The 18,436-nt window shown below is 38.3% G+C and overlaps 2 protein-coding genes across 2 annotated transcripts in view; both read right to left on the bottom strand.

The window, feature by feature from the left end:
- megf6b (multiple EGF-like-domains 6b) overlaps nucleotides 1-4,628 on the bottom strand; it is a 34,702-nt gene extending 30,074 nt beyond the window's left edge. The window contains exons 1-2 of the mRNA XM_007549561.2: nucleotides 4,021-4,628; nucleotides 400-522 (exon numbers count right to left, since the gene is read on the bottom strand). Of these exons, the coding sequence (XP_007549623.1) occupies nucleotides 400-522; nucleotides 4,021-4,183 (286 nt within the window). The 5' untranslated portion in view covers nucleotides 4,184-4,628. The remainder of the gene's footprint in view (nucleotides 1-399; nucleotides 523-4,020) is intronic.
- Nucleotides 4,629-8,837: 4,209 nt separating this feature from the next.
- LOC103138362 (multiple epidermal growth factor-like domains protein 6) overlaps nucleotides 8,838-18,436 on the bottom strand; it is a 30,284-nt gene continuing 20,685 nt past the window's right edge. Inside the window, exon 5 of the mRNA XM_016670528.1 lies at nucleotides 8,838-9,187. Within this exon, the coding sequence (XP_016526014.1) occupies nucleotides 9,156-9,187 (32 nt within the window). The 3' untranslated portion in view covers nucleotides 8,838-9,155. The remainder of the gene's footprint in view (nucleotides 9,188-18,436) is intronic.

Raw genomic sequence — 18,436 nt, 5'->3', positions numbered from 1 at the left:
TCTAAATGTCAAACAGGAAGGACACTGAAGCCAGCACCAGGTTTATAAAACTCTGTATACAACTCTGAACTTCCTTCATTTCTGTATACTTCCCTTCCAATGATTAAATGAACATCTAGGTTTTTGCTCCAAAGTGGTCACCTGCAGCATTGAGAGTTAAATGCCCATGGCAAACTTAAATAAAATGACCAACAAATGCATTTGAACCAACACTGAAATCTCTCCAAGAGTTAATTCTGTAAAAAAAGCTGTTTTATTGTTATTTTTTTTTTCCATTACATATTTTTAATTAGCACCATCAGTAATTTTATCAATGTGTTGCACCAGAATGGTTCAAAATGCACCCATATGTCCATTAATCCCACGTCAACAGCAGTGAATGTTTCCAAATCTACTCACTGAGGCAGGTGCGACTGTCCACATGGAGCCTGGAGCCAGGGTGGCATTCACAATAGTATGAGCCTCTGGTGTTAATACATCTGTGCTGGCAGCCTCCGTTATGGACCTGGCATTCATCTATATCTGAACAGAAGATCCAGACAGGAAGAACGGACATGAACAATTTCAGTAAAACTCCTCATTACGAGAAAAGAAATCCCAAATGAACTGCTAAAGTGTGAGAGGGTCTTAATAAGCCAGGCTTTAGGACAAAGATGCACCTCCAGCTGAGAGGAGAGGATGGATGAGAATGGAGGGGGGAAGTATTTTACGAGCTTACTGCAGCTCAAACATTTACCTCCATGTGGAAACAACTACTGAACATTTATAAGCACATTTAAATTCCTGCAGCTCTTCAGAACCCCCCCGAGTGAAGAAGCATATGGAAACTTGAGCCAGAAGATTCAAAACCAAAACATTCCTCTCAGCCGACTGCTCTGGGAATAAACAAACAGAAGAGGCGGACTCTCCATCTGAGAATATTGTGGTGTGGAAAATAGAACAGCCTTCGCATGTGAACTGATTTCTAATCAAACAAACCATGTATCTGGGCGGCATTGGTTTCAGGGGTCAAAGATTGATCAATTTCATGAGCAGAACCCCCCCCCGTGAGATCTGAAATGATATATGAGTTTCTAGCAGCCGAGATCGGAATGATTAGGACATTAGTCACCTATTCTTTCCAACACTGACTAAACTATTGGAGTAGATATAATGAAAATATTTCAGACTGCAACAAGTGACTCATATAAAAAAGGAAGGAAAACTGTTTGGCTGTGGCTGAGGTCTGTAAGACAAGCTAACACATCATAAAACACTATTTAGGAGCCCGAGTGTGAGGTGTTTTGTTCAGAATAATGTTGACCTCAGCCAGGTTTTTTCATCAGGAAACTATTTCAAGAATTCACTGAGATCTGTGTGAAAAGAGATCTGATCTGAAAGTTTGAAGAGCAGGACGACTGCTGTCCCTGCAGCAGAAAGTTTGCTTCACCACAAACCGCACGTTTTTAATTCCATGCTGTCAAAATTACAGCGAACAGTGAAGATAAAACAAACTGTACATTTATGACATTTATCCAACCAGACAAAATACACAATCAGACTCCCCAGGGACACATTTCACACACAAACACATGACATCATTTGATGAAATGAGGTTCTGCAGAGAGAATCTTAATTTCAGAAGACTGTTCCCTGAAAACATGACCAAAGAAATTAGTAATAAATTACCTTTAACAAACAGCGACATGCAGTCAGTACTTTTCATCATCTTTTGGACCTGCTGTGTCACAAACACTCACTGAAGCAGGCATTCAGTGACTTAAAAATCCAATGTACATGTTTTATTAAACCTTTACTACAAATTATGGGCTCTACAGTGTAACATATTTAATAATTTTTAAAATGTGTTGCAGGATTGGTAGGGAATAGTGGTGAGTCCCTTGGACAACAGGCGCTTTTCTTCTCTTCTTCACTGAAAAGACTGAAAATATAAAATAAGGATAGGATGATACAGGATGACTTCCTCTTTGGCGATTATCTCTACTAAAGCAGACTTTCAAAACTGAAGTCAAAAGGGTGATTTTTACAACACAGCGACAGAGGTGCTATAGATATAGCACCTTTTACATCCTTACATGTAAGGATGTAAAAAACCTTACATGTAAAAAATGTAAGGTTTTTTACATCAAAAACCTTACATTTTTGATGTAAGGTCAAAAATGTAAATATAAAGGTTCTTTTATGGGTTTTGTTTATTTTTACATTCAACTCCAGAGGAGATTTTGCAAAGCAGAATGCACTAGATGTGATCTGATAGAGAAAATCTGATAAAAAAGGGAATGTGAGGGGGAAACCACCTTTAATATGGCCAAACATATACCAGAAACACAAAAGATATGGAAATAAACATCAGTTGTTAACATAATCCAGTTTCACTTATCAGAACGATACTGTAAAAAATAAAAATAAAAAAACTAACATTGACCAATCCTGATGTTATGACCGATAAATCATGCATCCCTAACAAATGTGCATTAATGTCGATCAATACACTTGTGGGTTCAGCACAATTAGCACCAAGGAAAATAAATGGCGCTCCTGGATTGGCTACTGGCTGGAGATTTGAAAACAGCCGTCAGTGGCCCATTCTGTATCTTCTTTTATACTCTACGAGAAAAATCTGCAAATAGGTATGGTTTTTTTTTTGTTTTTTTTGGAGTTAAATTCCACAGAAAAATCCCAAAATGGGTGATGTTATGGAAACTGAACCATAATTAGGCAGACATCCACTGTATTTATGCATCCAGGTTTAAGTGATATTTCTGCCCTGTATCAAAACCTTCTGGAGCCTCCCCTGCAGAGGCTGTCTGGACTCACCACTAAGGTTTTTTTCTTCACTCTTTAGCACAATGCAAATTCTTGCACTGGGTGAAAATATGGAATATGGGGGTGAAAGTAATAATTTTTGCAGCCCTTTGGGAAGTCATAAATGTAGGAGACCATTTGTAACACACAGAGAAAAAAAAACTTGCCATGTAAAGAACTTCATGATCTGCTGGATGAACGCAGCGATGCATCTGGACAATCTGCATCCTATTTGTGTCACTTTGCACCAGAGTTATTTGCACATAAATCATGTCTTTACAAGGTCCACCGTTTATCAACCTTATCATGTCAAATACTAAAGTAAAATATCTGCAGGGAATTTTGTAAAGGTTCTGCTTTTGTTATTAGATCAAGAATAACAAAAATAGTAAGAGTACAATCCTTACTATTTCTCCATTTACTTGCATAGCAGCTCCTGTAAAACCTCTGGCTAAACCCGTTTCCCAGTAATGTCCAACAGTATCTTCAAATATAGCATTTGGAGCAGAAGCAAGCTCCTAAACTTTCTTCCTCTTGGGGTCTCTGCTGCCAAGTCCGAGTTTCACTTCATCCAGGAAAGCTGGCACGAGCCATCCATGCATTTTTCCGTCAATGGAGCATGCAGTCTTTTGGTTTTTCCTGTAATGAGAGCTTAGTTGCTGTCGGCTGCAGTCTCACAGTCAGTCAGCAGATCCCCTCCAGCAAGTTTCCACATCCAGAACACGATCCTCAGCGGACCGGAGCCAAAGCCTCAGCAGCCGCTGGCTTTAATGCCGGCTGCATGGACGCTCTGAACACGGCACAATGTCGTCTCACAGGAGAGATATTTCACATTAGTTTAGGAAAGCCGACGTGTTTATTGTGCACAGCCGCTATTTCTGCAATGTCTTGACTTAACTCCAAACATGACATATAAGAAAAGGATTTATCAGCAAACCGGTAACAATAAAAATAAAAGAAGGCTTTACAGTGCAGTTATCCTCAAACTATTGTGCCAAATCCAGACGAGTCAAACAGGATAACGGTCTACAACATGCACAGGGTAGTCTCCTCCATTTTTTTGCTTTTTAAAGCATCTGTAATAACATATAGCTGATGTCTGCAGGTGCACTAATCTCTGATCAGAGAAAAATAACCCCAAAGCTAAAAAAAAAACCCAACAACAACACTAACTTTACATTGCTATACCTACTTTTTGTATTAAGAACCACTTACCTGCAGCAGGCAAGTAGCCAGTGTTGTAGCCATGATAGCCGTGGTAACAATGAGGCCTGTGACAGATTCTTCTGTAGTAAACATACGGGTAGTTTGCAGCCAGAGATGCCGTTGCTTCAATGAGCACCAGGGAGAAAATCCACCATCCTGATGCCAAAGCCATAACTGGAGTCAACCTTGTTACAAAGCCTTCAGAAGAGAAACTTAACCATCCAGCACCTACTTTTTAGTTACTCAATGAAGAGTCCTGGACTGACATCCCATGCTTGACTACCTCTTATTTTGCTCTGCCTCCATCTCCTTCTCTGTTTCACCCTCCCATCTGACAAAGCAGAATCCACCATGTTGTAGGTCCTCCTCTCTCTTTCTCTCCGGTCCTCACATGCCCCTTTCGCTCCAAACGTCCTCTCTGCATTGTTCTGCTCGAACCCTCAATAAATTATCTTTCTATTCTACCATCTTGCAGTGATTGATTTGTTCTCTTGCTGATTTATAACATTTCATTAAAGACCTCTGTATTTTACCTTTTCTTCAAAGAACCCCGTGTAATTCAAAGACAGGATTTATTGGGGCAAATAGCAATAGAGCAAAGAATGTGAGCAGACTAAAGGATGTGCTGTCATCCAGTCCTTTGAAATGGACGTAGATTTAAAAAAAAAAAAAAATGCCACTAAAGTAATGCCAAATTTGATAAGTGCCAAAAGTCAAATTCAATGCTTTTAATCCAAACATCTGAGAAAGGAATGAGCCTTGCAAGAAAAAAAATGTGTTCTCAGGAGCTTAGCACCAGACCTTTTCATCTTTTGCCAGCACATACATTCCACTTCAGCACTTAATACTACCTATAAAAGCGTAAAAAGCATTCTTATTGTCCGCATCACTTTCACAGTCTTAAGAGAAATGACTTTTAGATAAATGTCCAGCAGAAACCTCGGCAGTATACAATGACTTTATGCATTTTCAGTAACACAAATTTAAAACCTCTTCTCAGAAATATTTTAGAGTTTCTGGTGATTCCACTGAGTTTCAAATCCAATGTCCGACTAAGGACCAATTCTCATTCATGCAACTTATGCAACACAAAATAATGGATCCATCCTGCTTAGATCAACGGTTCAGGCTGGTGATGTCATGATGCAGGAGACATTTTCCTGCCCCTCTTTTAGGCTCTTTACGACCATGTGAGCATCTTCACAAAAGTCCAAATCATCTCCAGCTGTTCTGAACATGACAACAAATTCATTGTACTGCAATGACCTCCAAAGTCACAAGACCTCAACCCAAAGGAGCATTTTTGGAATGTGGTGGAACAGGAGATTTGGATCGCGGTAGTTCAGACAACAACTAAACGATGCTGCCATGTAAATACGGAACAAAAAGTTGAAGGGATATTTCAAACACCTTAAATCCCTGCTGAGGAAAACTGAGGAGTTTCTGAAGGCAAATGTCAACCTAATAATTGCCTTTGCCAGCTTCTTCTGGTATTACATCTCTTGTTTTCTTTCCTCACATAGACAAAAACAAGCATTTTAATTTGGCAAAATTCCAACATGTAAACTGAAGACACATTTGTGCCGTTATTTTAGCAGTACCTTTACGACGGTGGAAGATAATTTGCGAGAATGCATTAAGCTGCCGCTTCATTCCTCTGCTCGTCTCTAAAGGAACCTACAAAATCCGAGCTGGTGTCACCGCCTGCCTGAAGCAGGCTCTGCACTGTGACAACGAAACAGGGGAGCAGAAACAGCTCAGCTTCATCTATTTTCATCGATACAATATTATATTGTCTATACTGTTAAGTTTAACAGGTGTTTACAAACATAGATATGTCTGTGACAAAATGAGATGTCCTGTGTGCACCAGGATACACACACACACACACACATACACTGGTCACCAAATTCTTGCTTTTGATGGGAAATATTGCAAATATTTCTGAATATATCAACAAAAGTTTCGTCCTAAGGCTGCGTTCAGTTTAAGTTCATGATTTTCAAAGCATTGTTTTGTTCACATGTCCAAAACGTGAACGCTCATGAACACCACTGGCTGGTGCAAAACAGTCACCTAAGCTCAACAACGAATTCGTCTGCCAACAAAGAGGACAACCCTCAAAGTAAATGCCCTGACCTAAGAAATGAAAGGAGCAACCATGTTGGTTTTCGTTGCTCATTATTTTGACACCTGCCAGAGGTTGGCAGAGCTTCAGGCTTGTAAAATGCCTCGGTTGTAAACTCGGTTTGACATGACAGCATGCTGTTGATGCTGCTACTCCACCGGCAGCGTAACAGCTGTTACTGCCGGGCTCTTCTATTTTGATTGGCATCCTCCGAGTCCCAGAAAATCACTCCTAAAAAGGAATGTGCCTGAGGGCTTCAGATGAGGATCAAACTGTAAAAAAATCAAGCATGTATTTATTTATTTTTTATTACAGAGAACAAAATTTCTCCACTGATCAAATGCTTCTGTCTGCCAATATCATAAGACTCCACACTGAAGTCTGAGTGGCCTTGTTTTGTGTCTTCTCCAAAGAGCAAATCATTTGGTCTAAAACTCTCCATGTAAGTGGAAAGGGAATCATTTTCTGCAGACGCAGCAACAAACACATAGCCTTAAACCTAAACATGTACAACATCCAAGGCTTCCAGCCAGCGTTTTGCTACCACTGTTAATATTTCTACCAATTACAGACAATTAGGACATCAATGCTGCGGGTAGCTGTTTGCAGCAGTGGTATAGGGCAGATGGCTATGAAAGCCAGCTGTGACAACGTTCACATCAGCTCTCTAAATAACCGTGTCCTGGATCAAATCTCTCTGTGGGTTCCCCCGGCAGACAGCCTTACCCTCCTCTGAGTTTGGCTGCTGCACAGAGAAACCTTTATTCTGCATAAATGTATCACACTGAGGTTCTCCAGAAACATCAGCTAAGACGTAGAAATAAGTACACCTCTGGAAAGAATGGTAGTTGTGAGCTGATGTTCGAGTTATTGTTCTATATTTTTGCTTTACTCTGATCAAAAAGTCAAAATGTTAAGTTTTTTTTTTTTTTTAGCAACAGAAGTCACATTTCTTTTCTTGGTATTTTTACTCAAAGTGATCATATTGCAAGGATCTTAAACCAGTCCATATTGAACAAGTATCAAATATAATTATAAAACATTTTTAAAAAAAAAACACCTTTATGCACAAACAATGTAAAAATGCATCCAATATCATCCCAGAGGCCAAGAAGATGAACAGCTTAGTTAAATGTCATATAAGTCAGGTGACATGTTACCTTTTACCAGCATCTCAGGATATCTGGTTAGAAAATGGCAACTATAGACAATAACTAAAGTATAACTATTTTTCTAAGAAAACAATTTTTTTGTGTGTGTCTGAGCACATTAAAAGTAAAATGTATAAAATGTTGGAGTGACACAAATGAAAACACAACAAACCTTCACATGTTTTGCCATCTTCGTTCAGCTTCTGTCCAGAGGGACACCTGCAGTAAAAGCTTCCTATGGTGTTACAGCAAAGAGCCTCGCAGCCTCCGTTGGTTTCCTCACATTCATTCACGTCTGCAGAGAAGAAAAACAAGGCAAAATGAATCCAACAACTGTCCATGCACACAAACCTAACTTACAATTAGCACATCCATCCCTTCGATTTTTCACAGTTTGATCAGTTACAGGGATAAACTTTAATGTGTTTCATTGAGATCCTGTGCGATACACTCAAACCAGCTTCCAGGTTGTGAGTTTGGTTCTCCTGTGTGTCAAAGTAACACCTCAAAGCCCTTTATGCACAGTGATTTGTAATTGTTGTGTCTGTGTGTGTTGTAGTGAAGTCATTCAGACCAGTAAAGTGCTGCATAACTGTAGTTAGTTAACCAATGTCCCTTTAAATGTTTAAAAGATGCACTGTAGATTTAAACGCCATGTTTCCAGAAGACTCTGTGCTCCTTCTCAAAGTATTTCCATACAACCAGCTTCCAGGAAAAATGAACAGGACACGTGCAATTATTATAAAGTAAAAATATGTACAGTTAGGATTAAAGGATGACAAAAGATATGTGTGGCAACGAGACTCTTCCCACCTTCTTCTATCTTGATTTAAAATAAAAAGTTTGAAAAAAAGCTATGCCCTATTTCATTTCCCACGGCTGAACATGCCTTCCAACCTTTAATCAACCAAACCAGATAAAGTCCTTCTTTCCAAATCCCAAGCAACACATAATAGCCTCTATTAAATACATGTGCTGACTGAATAGCAGACCATAATTGGAGCTACAGAGATTCTGCTGAATAGGGAGATGCGGAAATTGAGCATAAAACTTGTAATTATCTAATAGATTGTTAAACCAGACTCACATTTCCCTGAATTGACATTTTATTTTGTACCTCTGGGTTTTCAGCAGAAGAGATTATGCTTTGTAGTTGGTCACATTAGGATTTTTTTTTTTTCGTAAATTGTTGCTCTCGTGATTTTAAAGATTGAATCCTGTCCTGACATTTGAAAAACGAATTAAAAGAAATAAGAACATTTAAGTGGCACAAATTGACTTTCAAGCTCTTCTTTGTGATCATGAAGGCCAATCAAAGCACAGAGAGAATTAAGGTGCAAAGAAAGTTCCTCCCCACAAGAAATGACCTACCTTTACTAAATAACACTATATGGTTTACTTTCCCTTTCATTTTAGGGCATCTGGAAACCACACTGAAAAAGTAGCACTGTTTCTGTTACCAATCCCAAGAGACACACTGGGTCTCTCGGATAAGACCACCTTCAAAACATATTATACAATAAACCAAACAATGAATGACAGTGCAACTAGATGGGAACATGATTTTATTCCTTTGCAGATAAGACACAAGAGAGAGATGCCTGATGGGGGCATAAGAGTTGATGTAACAGATGTTACACACAAACAACCAGAAGAAAGCAGGAACAAAACAGTTATGACTCTCAATGTGACCCAAAGTCTGTGACTGGACCGTGAGAGTTTAAGGTTCTGGGTTGAACATGTCGTTTCGTCTTTTCGGTTCCCCTGCAGGTCTCACGCCTGTGTGGCAGCTGAAGCCCAGGTCGCCCCAGGGTCACGGTTCCCAGCCTCTTTCTGCCCAATAAGCAAGCAGGAATGTCAGAGTGTCATGGGTCGAGAAGAGAGGACACAGGAGAATCTGTACAATAAGAATAAAATGAAATTGCCATCTCTATTGATTATGTTTTGAGCTGTTTTTATTTTTAAACCGATTATTTTTCCTCCTGTTATTTATTTATTCATGTCCTTTGTGTGTAGGATGTTTGTCTTGGGTAAACATAAAATATTTAAACAAAAACCACTTGAACACACGCATACACACATACATAGATATATATAGTTATTTTTTAAGTTTAAACTTTACCCATAACCCATTCTTTTTGATTACATTTTAAATTTACTTAATTTCTCTGAGACATGAATATCTGTCCAGTTTTTCTTTTCAGTCCCACATATATCACGCTAACCCGTCCATCAGTATCACCTGGACAGCCTTTAACCAGAGACACAAGGTGTAAGAACGTTACTTTGAGTAAGAGAAGATCTGCTTCTCTTATGAGTTTCTTCTCATTGACCCGAGACCCTGAAGGCACACCCTCCAGAGGGGTCAGATGCCTGGGGCTACATGGTCTGCATGCAATCCAGATTTATGCTCCAAGTCACAGTCAAAGGCCAAAGGTCAAGATTAAACCACAGAATGAGTCACAGAAAACCATGATGCAGATCTTTGGAAACACAGCAGGTGAACAATGCCTGTCTGGAGTCTTTTATTTTCTCCAATTCAGTGATTGTTTGGTTTGGATTTAAGTAAAATTAACTTTTTTTTTTAATTCTATGAACTACAAATAACTCAAAACCTTATTGTCATTAAGTATCTAGTTGCAAAAAAAAAGGCACAAATTGAAAAGAACAAAAATGTGTTTTCTCAGTGGAAATAATCCTTCAAAAATTAGATTTCATATTGACTTTAATGTTACACAGTCCTAACATTTTAAATTGTCTTTGACAAAATAACCATATTTCCTTTTAACCTTTCCAGATTTTCCCACATAACCACCAACGTTTCATTGGGATTCAGTGGGATTTTATGAGAGATAAAACATTTTAGTGCATATCTGTCAAGCAATTTCAGTTACATAATAAAGTCCATCTGTATCTAATTTAATCTATTTAATCTTAACTATTCTGTGAACCCTCGGAGGTTTGTTAAGGATCATAATTCAACAAACAGAGTCAAGAACACACGGAACATTTTGGACCAACATACAAAACCTTGTGTGTAACAGAAAACCAAAAGCCCCACATCAATCACTCCTTACTCAATGAAAACATGGATGTGGCAGGAGGTGGAAATCAGAGTAAATCGGAGGACAGATGGAGCTAAAATACAGAGAATGAATGAAACATGTCAGTGTCTTCAAAAGAGGTTTATCTTTCATTCATCCAATTCTTTCTTCTTCACGAGTATCCATTTCGTTTTGCTGGACCATCACTCTAAAGATCAATAAAACACATTGAAGTTTGTAGATGTAACATGACATGATGTGAAAAAATTTAAAGAACACAATGCTTTGCTATGACAGAAGCACTATGCTGCAGGGCAAGACAGAAACATTTAGTTATGTTTTTCCAGATGGAGATTTCCTGATTTGGTGAACATAGACTCAGTGGTGGGAAGTAACGAAGTACAACGTTACTGTACTTAAGTACAGTTTTTGAGTACTTTCTCCACCTCTGCATAGACTTAACCATATTTTGTGATCCAGGATAATTTTATGCAGTTCCAAAGACAGTCAAAATAACTACTTTACATAATGTAAACTCATTTTATTTAGTGAGATTTATTTATATTTTGAAAATGTAGGAAGAAAAGTCCATCAGAGGCGAACATGTTTTTATAGGGAAATGTTATTTAATATAATAAATATTTAGATCCAAGTCCAACTTTTAATTTATAAATTACAACTTGCTAATTTGGATACGAGGTAAATATAGGTGTTTTTTCAATTTTACAAAAAAAGTGACTGAATTCAAGTGCTACATACAACTGATATAATTTTTATTACAAACTGTGATGGCTATTCCAAGAGATCTATATTCTGAAGATGGTCTTTTTGTGTACTTTTCAGCAACAAAGTTATTATATTAACAGCCAAACTGAACCGCTGTCTTCTCTTCCAGGAAAAATCTAAAATAAAACATCTGTAAAACTAGGCGAAAACACGTATGTTCAGACAATGCGTCCCCAAATAACCTGCTGAAGAATAAAAAATATCCAACGCTGAAATAAAAACTTTCATGTTTTTTGCCCCCAAGTTCAGCTGCTGCAGACATCGAGGTTTACATTCCTCTGCTGTATTGTGTGACTTCCTTTGATAAGGATAACCAGCACTGCTCCCAGGAGGACATGCCTAATGTCTCAGCAGATCACGACAGGCTCGCCGGGCCAAAGAAAACCACCAGATCTCTGATATTATCCCAGGGACGTCATGAACAGGAAAAATTACGGGAGTCGATCAAGGATCAGGAATTCAGGTGATGCTTAGAGAATCAACCTGATTCATTTTAGGAGCCTGATTTAGAAACCTGCTGGTGTAGCAATGCAGTAATGTGCTTTTCTAAGGTCCATTCCTGCTTATATTTCAGTCACCCAGCTGCTTTCATTTACCAGGTCCTTGCCTATAAAGGCAAGGACGACGTATCGTTTCCAGCAGACGCATTTGAGTCCAGAGGTTTCGTTCAGTGACGAGCTCGGGGAGGATTTCACTTCTGTTGACCCAAACGTGTCCTTAGTGGTGAAACGTGATCTAAAACATGTTACTGAACCATTTATGAGCTAAAGCTGACAATTAACTTCACACCCTCCAGCAGAAAACCCATCCTTCTCCTTTGACCTCAGGCAAAACCTTTTCACCCATCTGACAAACAGCAAGTAGATGGACAAAGCTTATCTACCACGAAAAAGAAATGGCTATGAACCCTAGAAGTCTGTGTACATTTCACATGGTGTCAAATTTAAGAGAAACCCCCATGCACAACGTTCTGTGAATTATTTCTGCACGTTAGTAACATGTCGCTTTTTCAATTGTCTGTTTTTCTGTTTTTCAATAGTCTGTTCACCTATTGGCCTTGTCCATGCCAAGTAAGAAACTGCATAAAAGTTGATTATGCAGTTTCTTACTGCATAATCAACAAATATTTGGATTTGTCCAAATACTTGTCCAAATATTTGGACAAATATTTAGATTTGTCCAAATATTTATCCAAATATTTGGACAAATCCAAATATTTGTCTATCATAGCGTCAAAAGCCTAAAGGTCACCAATATGAAAACACTCAAACTGCATGCTTTTAATTTCAGTTTTTCTACTGTAAATAATCAGTTTAAGTTCAACACTGCCCCCTGCTGTTAATTCAGTGCCACAGCCCAGATGTGCAGCTGCATCTCGTCACCTTCCTAAAATAATAACCCAAGTCATTTTTATTTTTTTTTTGTCAAAAGTGATTTAGGCTAAAAGAAAAAAAAAATCACCAACTCATTCAGCCAAATGATAATTAAGGCAAAAAATAAATCCACTTTTGGCAAAAAATGACTTGGGTCATAATTTTTATTTTGGCAAGGTGACGATATGCATTATGAATTTGATACCAAGTGTTTCTGCTCCACTCTAATTCATGGCGTTAGTGAAACGCAGCTGCAGAGCTGTAATAATTTCCCGTCAGTACACAACATAAGTTTTGGAGTGCGTGCAATGGCACAACATTTTCCCCCTCTGGTTTACCGCTTTGAATTATGCCAGAGATTTAAGTGGTATCCTTTAATTTCCAACCTTTCAATTTCCACTGTTATTGGATGCCAGTAGTAAGAGCTGTAATTGTGGCAAACATGGCAGATGACTTGTTAAGATAAAATGTGAGTTCAAAGACGGAAAAGTTTGCCAGGAAACAGAAAGGTTAAAACATCCCATTAATGATAAAAGACTAACCACACTAACAGGTGGTGTGTGGTTCCGTCATGGTTATGACATGTAGTGCTATAATCCAGGTTTTCAAATCGAAAGGCTGGAATATAGAGCTAATGTTACAGAAAACAAAGCTCAATCCATCTAAAGCCATCAAAAAGTGCATAGTTCTGTAAAAACATTTCTGCTTTTATTGGTGAATTTAGACTTTTTCCTTTTCCAGGGTGCAAAGGTTATACCGCAATTTAGTGCACAACTGTGAATATACTGGGAATCTGTCCTAATGCACACAGGCTCCTAATTAATTTACAAAGAGACTAAAATATAAATTTATACCCTTACCGGGTTGCAGAGAAAGTACACAACAACAAGCATGTGATTCAACTTTTACTGGATATTTTACCAGTCTTACCAGAAAAGGTGGAGCTCATTTAAATCACTGGTTTCCTGCCACAAACCCAGCGTTCTGCGGTTTTTCCAGAAACTCCAAATTAGCCTTCTGTATCTATTCAAATGTCAGTGTCATTGTGCTTGGGATCGTTATCCTTCAACTGTGCCACAGGATCACTCATTTGGCAAAAGTGTCGCACTCAGTTGAAATGAAACTGCTTAGGATGTAATTGGACTCAAGTCACTTCAACATCAACATGAACAGAGAGGGCACCAACCGAGAAAGAAAGAAATGTCCCAAAACCAATTTGGGAAAAGATAAAGGAGGTAGTCATTAAGCCTCTGGATCACGATTGGATTTATGGACCTTACGTTTAAAAGTTTGACAAGAAATGAAACTCTTTAAAGGAGCTCAACCAGTACTGCCAAGAGAAATAATTCAATACCAAGTTATAAATAAACTAAGATTTCATTTATTGCAACAAAAGTTTGTGGATTTAAAATCTCACTTGTGGTCTATGTAAAAATTTGAAGCATATGCGTCCTTAGGTGCATAAAAACTCTGAGTGAATTTCTGTAACCCTCCTGTGGTCTTGTAGCGCAAATGTCACGGTCAAAGAGGGGGAGGGAATGTCCCGTCAGACCATCAGTTTCCAAAACCACACAGAAATAAAAACCTTGTAAAAGCTCACACAGGGGGCGGGGGGCAGTGCGCCCCCACCGGTCTGCACACAGTAAAAAATATTTGTGGGGCCTAAATGAACCGCGGGAGGGTTGAAGATATCTTTTGGATTATGATTCCACCCTGAAGAAAAACAGCTCAAAGCACCAGCAGTGCACCTAAAAATCTATATTAAATTTGTAATAGATAGTTTTGATAGTTTAACTGAAATGAATTGTGTTGTTTTCCATGTACTGCACAGTCATTGAGGTGAGTTTGAGCAATAAACCAGAGACAGGAAGCACATAAACATTTAACCGGCCACAAAGAGGCCATCTGACTCTGGACTATTGATATAAATTATAGCAATCTGTAAGCAGCACATTACCTTTTAACCTCCACTTCCATTATTTGTTCATGTTAAACCTCACAAGTATTGCAAGTGATATCAAATAAACTAAATTCCTGCGTTTTGAGTTTGTTTAGAGATTATTATGCTCTGGTTGAACCTAAAGTCCGCTAATCCCTGTTTTGATTTATCCATTTCTTCTCCCTGCATTGGAAACTTTAGAGGTTTTGTCTGCACACGTGTGTGCTCATGTACAGCTTGTTTGATTTAGATGCTACATTCATTGGGAGCAAGCCGTTTCACACTACACATGTGTGTGTGCTATAGCTAAGCATAAATATTACAGCACTGTCAATCCAAGCTGCAGCTGGAATCACAATGAGTCATGATGGTTCCCTATTAGCAGGTCACGTTAGGGAATTGGTAAAAAAAAGAAATTACAACTGTATTGTTGTTTTGTCTATACAGTGAAAACAAAAAAAAAACTAAGACGACCAGGACCTTCTTGTTTCTGCCAGTAATTTTCTTTTCCTTTTGCAGACAATAATCCTAAAAAAAAAAAAAAAGACCTAGCTGCTGCTGATGATATTTTGAGTTTGACACCAATGAACATGAGTAAGAAACACCTCAAGGACCTCGGGCATTTGCCCTTCTGACCCCTAGCGTGTGCTCTGTGCGCTCCCTGTTGGGGCATGTCTTTCCCAGCTTTGACCCAGGGCTTTAACACCTGCAAAATCACGTGGAGACGCCGCAGGAATCCAAAAATTACTTGCTGTGATTCCAGCCTGTCTGCCTCTCAGCTGCATTTGTGAGATATGCAACACACAAAAGTCACCCTGTGGGGAGGATACATCACATAATGTCATGGTAAAGGTGTACTGAGGGAATAAACTAAGACAGACTATTGCATAACATGCACAAGCGTGACGTCTTCCCACAGTTGGTCGAAATTGGAAGGAACAGCTGTAAAATATATAACCACAAGGTTGGCCAAGAATTACTAAGGTTTCCAAAGAAAGGCTTTGTGTGGATACTTTGAACCTTTCATTAAATATTAGCTGGTTAAACTGGTTATATGCCATGTAGTTTAAATTAGTGTAAAATCAAATTCAGCCGCGAGATGCAAGACAAAAACCTGCTGACGCAAGCATTTCAAAGTTTCAGTGGAACCACAATCATTTATAATAATAAGGGCTGTAGGAGGCAGGTTCCTCCAGTCATGATGGAAAGTAAATACTTTAATTGTTAGATGTGTTTCCAGTCAATGTTTTCAATAAGTGCACTAAAGAAGGAAAGCAGCTAATTCTGCTTTGTGTGCAGTTATGTTAAAAACGTGATAAGAGCCACCAGAATAAAACTGATCAGACGGAAATAATACGCGTTACATCAGTGACAGAAAAATACTTTAACATTTCTGAAGCATTCAACGTCGGAGAGGATTCAACCTTACAAGTTTGAGTCACAATGTGACTAATAATCCCCATAACCCATAATAAATGCAGCTGTTGATGGCAAAGCCTGAAGCAAACAATGGCAATAATTACTTTAAGAACTTTGACTGGTACAACTCTGTTTGTATTGCTATTCAAATATTTCCCATCTATCTGCTTTTTATTACACAAAAAAAACAGTACGTACAATAAGACTTTCTTCTTTGTTTGCTGACCAGAATAATGACATTGCTGGAGGTCAACTGGGGTCATTATGAGTTTGTCTTTTTAACAGAAGTGATGTAGCATTTCTGAGGGATTAATAATTTCCAAAGCATCTTAATGGAACGCCTCAAACTGTATTTCATATGTTTTATGACAATTTGCCTTGAAATAGACGATCAATATGGACAAGTGCTGATGCAAATAATCTCAGAACAGCTGAGATCATTTGCTTTATGTCTTTCATGATGTCAAAACCATGTGCATGTGGAAACTTCACGAAGGCAAAATTACAGCAACATAGCAGAAAAACCGACCATGACATGATGTACTATTAGGGAGTTTTACAACCTTTGTGGGGAAGTTTGACAAGTTACTTTAATATATAAATGATCTGGTCTCAAACCATTCAAATGAAAAAAAAATATGGAAACATATTTTTTTATGCTCTAGTCTCTGATTTGTGCCTGATTTTCTACATTTTTTATGTTTCCTGACTAATGCTCAGACTACAATTTCTAAACACCAGATGGGTTGAGGAAAAGCCACAGAGACAAACATGTTTCAGTTTTAATTAAAGCTTACAATATATTTTATTTTATTGGATATACTTGTTTTTTTTTTTGTTTTTTTTTCTGTTGGTCCCCCCCTCCTCAATTCACCCAATTAAAAACCCTGAGGTCGTTCATGTGAGCCGCTCCACCTCCCAGGATCTTCATTTTCCAAACTTAAAGTTCAAGCATTAAAAGCTACAATTTATGTGATGTATTTAATTATTTATTCATCAAAGCTAAGCAAACATCTGAAGTGTAAATTAACATAAGTACAATAATCAGTGTGAACTTTTCCCACACATTTTATGATACACAAGGAAACACAATCTTAACTTCAGTTTGCGAAACAATTGATTCCATTTCAAAGTTTTACTGCACATCTATTAGGAACCAGTTCAGTTTATCGTGGTAAGTAACATTTTATGCATTTGTCCTGTTATTGAGGTGGAATAAAGAATTTAGTTCGTACTGAAAAATGAATAAATCACAGCTGAGGACTAATAGCCAGAGTGTAAACACAAATGGGTGGCAATAGAAGAAGCTGATAAGAAAAACAGTAGCAAAGGAAATAAGATCCACATGCATTGAAATTTGTCTTATGTGCAGCACGATAGAGAAAATTCGGAGCAGTTCTGGGCTATGAAACCTCATACCAAACCAAACTGATTGTTCCTCCAAGTGTATTTTGCAAACTTGTGTCACTTCTGATTTACGCAGAGGCGATGACCTTTTACCCCCACTGTGACCAGGACAGACCTTGATGGGGTGAGGGGGGAAGGGTGGGATGGCATGCAGAGTCAGCACAATTATGAGAGATTAGGGTGCTGTGCAGGATGCAGTGGCAGGTAGCAGGGCAGGGACGTATACCCCACCCTGTGTTGGGAACGCATGCCTTCTAATTAGAGACGCGTTTCCTTCAAAGGCTCGGAGCCGCTCTCTCATGACTTAACCTAATTACCTCAGAGAAATAACAGAGCTGGGTTTTAATTTGAGATTGTGATTGAATATGTGAACCCAATGTAAACATGGTGAATTATTGTCCACCTCAGTATTATGGCAAAAATGATGGAGTATTTTCAACATATATTGTTCTTATTTTATATTTTTAACAGCGCCTTACACTCATGTTGTCTGACTTGTTCTGAACTGTTCCAGTTACATCAGGAAATTGTAACTTTCCTTTTGTAAACGAAAGACCAACAAAAAATACATAATCTAATGTATTTAAAAGTGTGATGTGCATACATTTTTGGTTTCCTTGGAGATCTTATGCAACCAATTCCCTTCATTTAATTTAATCATGGTGGTGGCAGAATCATACTGTGGGAATAATTTTATTTAGCAGGGAAAGGAGATCTTGCCAGAGTTGATGGGAAGATGGATAGAGCAAGAAAAACACTGTAGATGCAGCCAGACACTTCAGACAGTTATTGCAGCTAGAGGTGGTTCAACAAAGTACTTAATCAGAAGCTGATTAAGCAAATGTCTCACCTTCAGATGTATGAATCCCATTTGTAAACGCTGCATCCTTTTCTTTGTGTTCCACACTACTTTGCGTTGGTGCATCAACACTGAGGTTTATCAAAGTGATAAAAGCTTTGGGGATGTAAATCAGTTTGTACACATACATGTTCACTTCAGTACATAATGTAATCCTCAGTGGTTTCCTCTTTAAATAACACAAAGTGGAACAAATATGGCAGGTAAACGTGTCCAACATAAACAACATTTTTGAGCAAGTAGCTTTTTTCCCCCCGCAAAAAAAAAAAAAAAAAACATTACCCTTTCAGACTATCGAACCATTTTGTCCTGACGAAAA

This window comes from Poecilia formosa, unplaced genomic scaffold (assembly GCF_000485575.1).
Source record: "Poecilia formosa unplaced genomic scaffold, Poecilia_formosa-5.1.2 Scaffold2, whole genome shotgun sequence".
NCBI lineage: Eukaryota > Metazoa > Chordata > Actinopteri > Cyprinodontiformes > Poeciliidae > Poecilia > Poecilia formosa.
This window is presented reverse-complemented; position numbering and strand designations above follow the sequence as displayed.